The 1270-nt window shown below is 35.0% G+C and overlaps 1 protein-coding gene across 1 annotated transcript; it reads left to right on the forward strand.

Annotated features, from left to right (window-relative positions):
• The first annotated feature begins 616 nt into the window (after positions 1-616).
• On the forward strand, positions 617-1270 carry LOC143570380 (uncharacterized). Its single transcript, XM_077056043.1, has one exon. It carries the CDS (start codon positions 617-619, stop codon positions 1268-1270), a length of 654 nt encoding a protein of 217 aa, XP_076912158.1.

Genomic DNA, 1270 nt, shown 5'->3' on the forward strand with positions numbered 1-1270 from the left:
CAAGCTTCGGGTTAAAGGTTAAGTGTTAATTTGTGAAGATTAAAAGGTTAAAAGCTTCAAAATTGCAAGATTTGGTGTATAAAAGTGTTAAAATATGGTTAATATTTAGATCCATAAAGTGTCAGAGTTGATTGAGGTGACATTCTTAAAAAGGGAAATCTTGTAAAAGGTGACAAAAAGTACAATTCGTACTTTCCACAAGTACAGTTTTAATCGAATCGAATCAGTTACATTCGAATCGAATCAAGAGTAATCGAATCGAGTTGAAGCTTGTCTAATCGAATATCAAGTTAATCTAATCGAATCAAAGTAATTGAATCGAATCCATGTCTAATCGAATTGAACTCAAGACATCTAATTGAATCCACCTCTAATAGAATCGAATCACCATTCGATTAGATTAGACCATTCGATTAGAAAACATTCCCATTGGATTAGATTCAATCCATTTGATTACCTTTCATTCGATTACTTCCCATTCGATTACTCCTCATTCGATTACTTTGTACTTGTGTGTTTTCAAGCAGAATTTTTTTGTGATTGTAATTGATCTCAAGTTTGTTAAGCAATGGCTAATGCAAGTGAAGAAGTTAGAAATTAAGTCGTAAGAAGTTACATGATCTTTGAGAACGAGGCTGGAACTACAACTAAGCCACCTAAGCTAATGAATTGGGACAATGACTTTGAAGAGTTCAAATGGCGCTTTAAGAACTACATTAGAATTATTGACTATACACTTCTGAGACCCCTTGAGCAAGGTCCACATGTTCCCATTACTACCACACCATATGGACAAGTTCCCAAGCCTGTGACTTCTTATGATGATAATGAAAGAAAGATATTTAATGAAGACCACAAAGCATTTAGTGTTCTTAGTGTTTGCCTCTCACGTGAAATCGCTCAAACTTTGAGAGATTACATCACTGCCAAGGGTCTTTGGGATGCCTTAGTTAGCAAGTTTGAGGGAAATACTGAAATGAGAAATAGCAAAAAAGGATTGTTGAAGGGTGAGTTCAATATGTTCAATCATGTGCAAGGTGAATCGGTCACTAGCCTTATTCATAGATTTGAAACGTTGATTACTAAGATCAAGAGTGCTGGAATTGACTATGACCAGATTGAAATCAATGATAAGTGGCTTGAGTCACTTCCGTATACCTGGAATAGCAGTGTAATCACAATTAAGAGAATAACCAACCTCCAAATTACTTCTCTTGCCGATTTGATATCAATCATCAAGTCATTTGATATCAATCATCAAGTCATTTGA

This window comes from Bidens hawaiensis, unplaced genomic scaffold, assembly GCF_021521415.1.
Source record: "Bidens hawaiensis isolate Kalapana, Puna unplaced genomic scaffold, B.hawaiensis_p1.1 tig00024911_1, whole genome shotgun sequence".
Lineage (NCBI taxonomy): Eukaryota > Viridiplantae > Streptophyta > Magnoliopsida > Asterales > Asteraceae > Bidens > Bidens hawaiensis.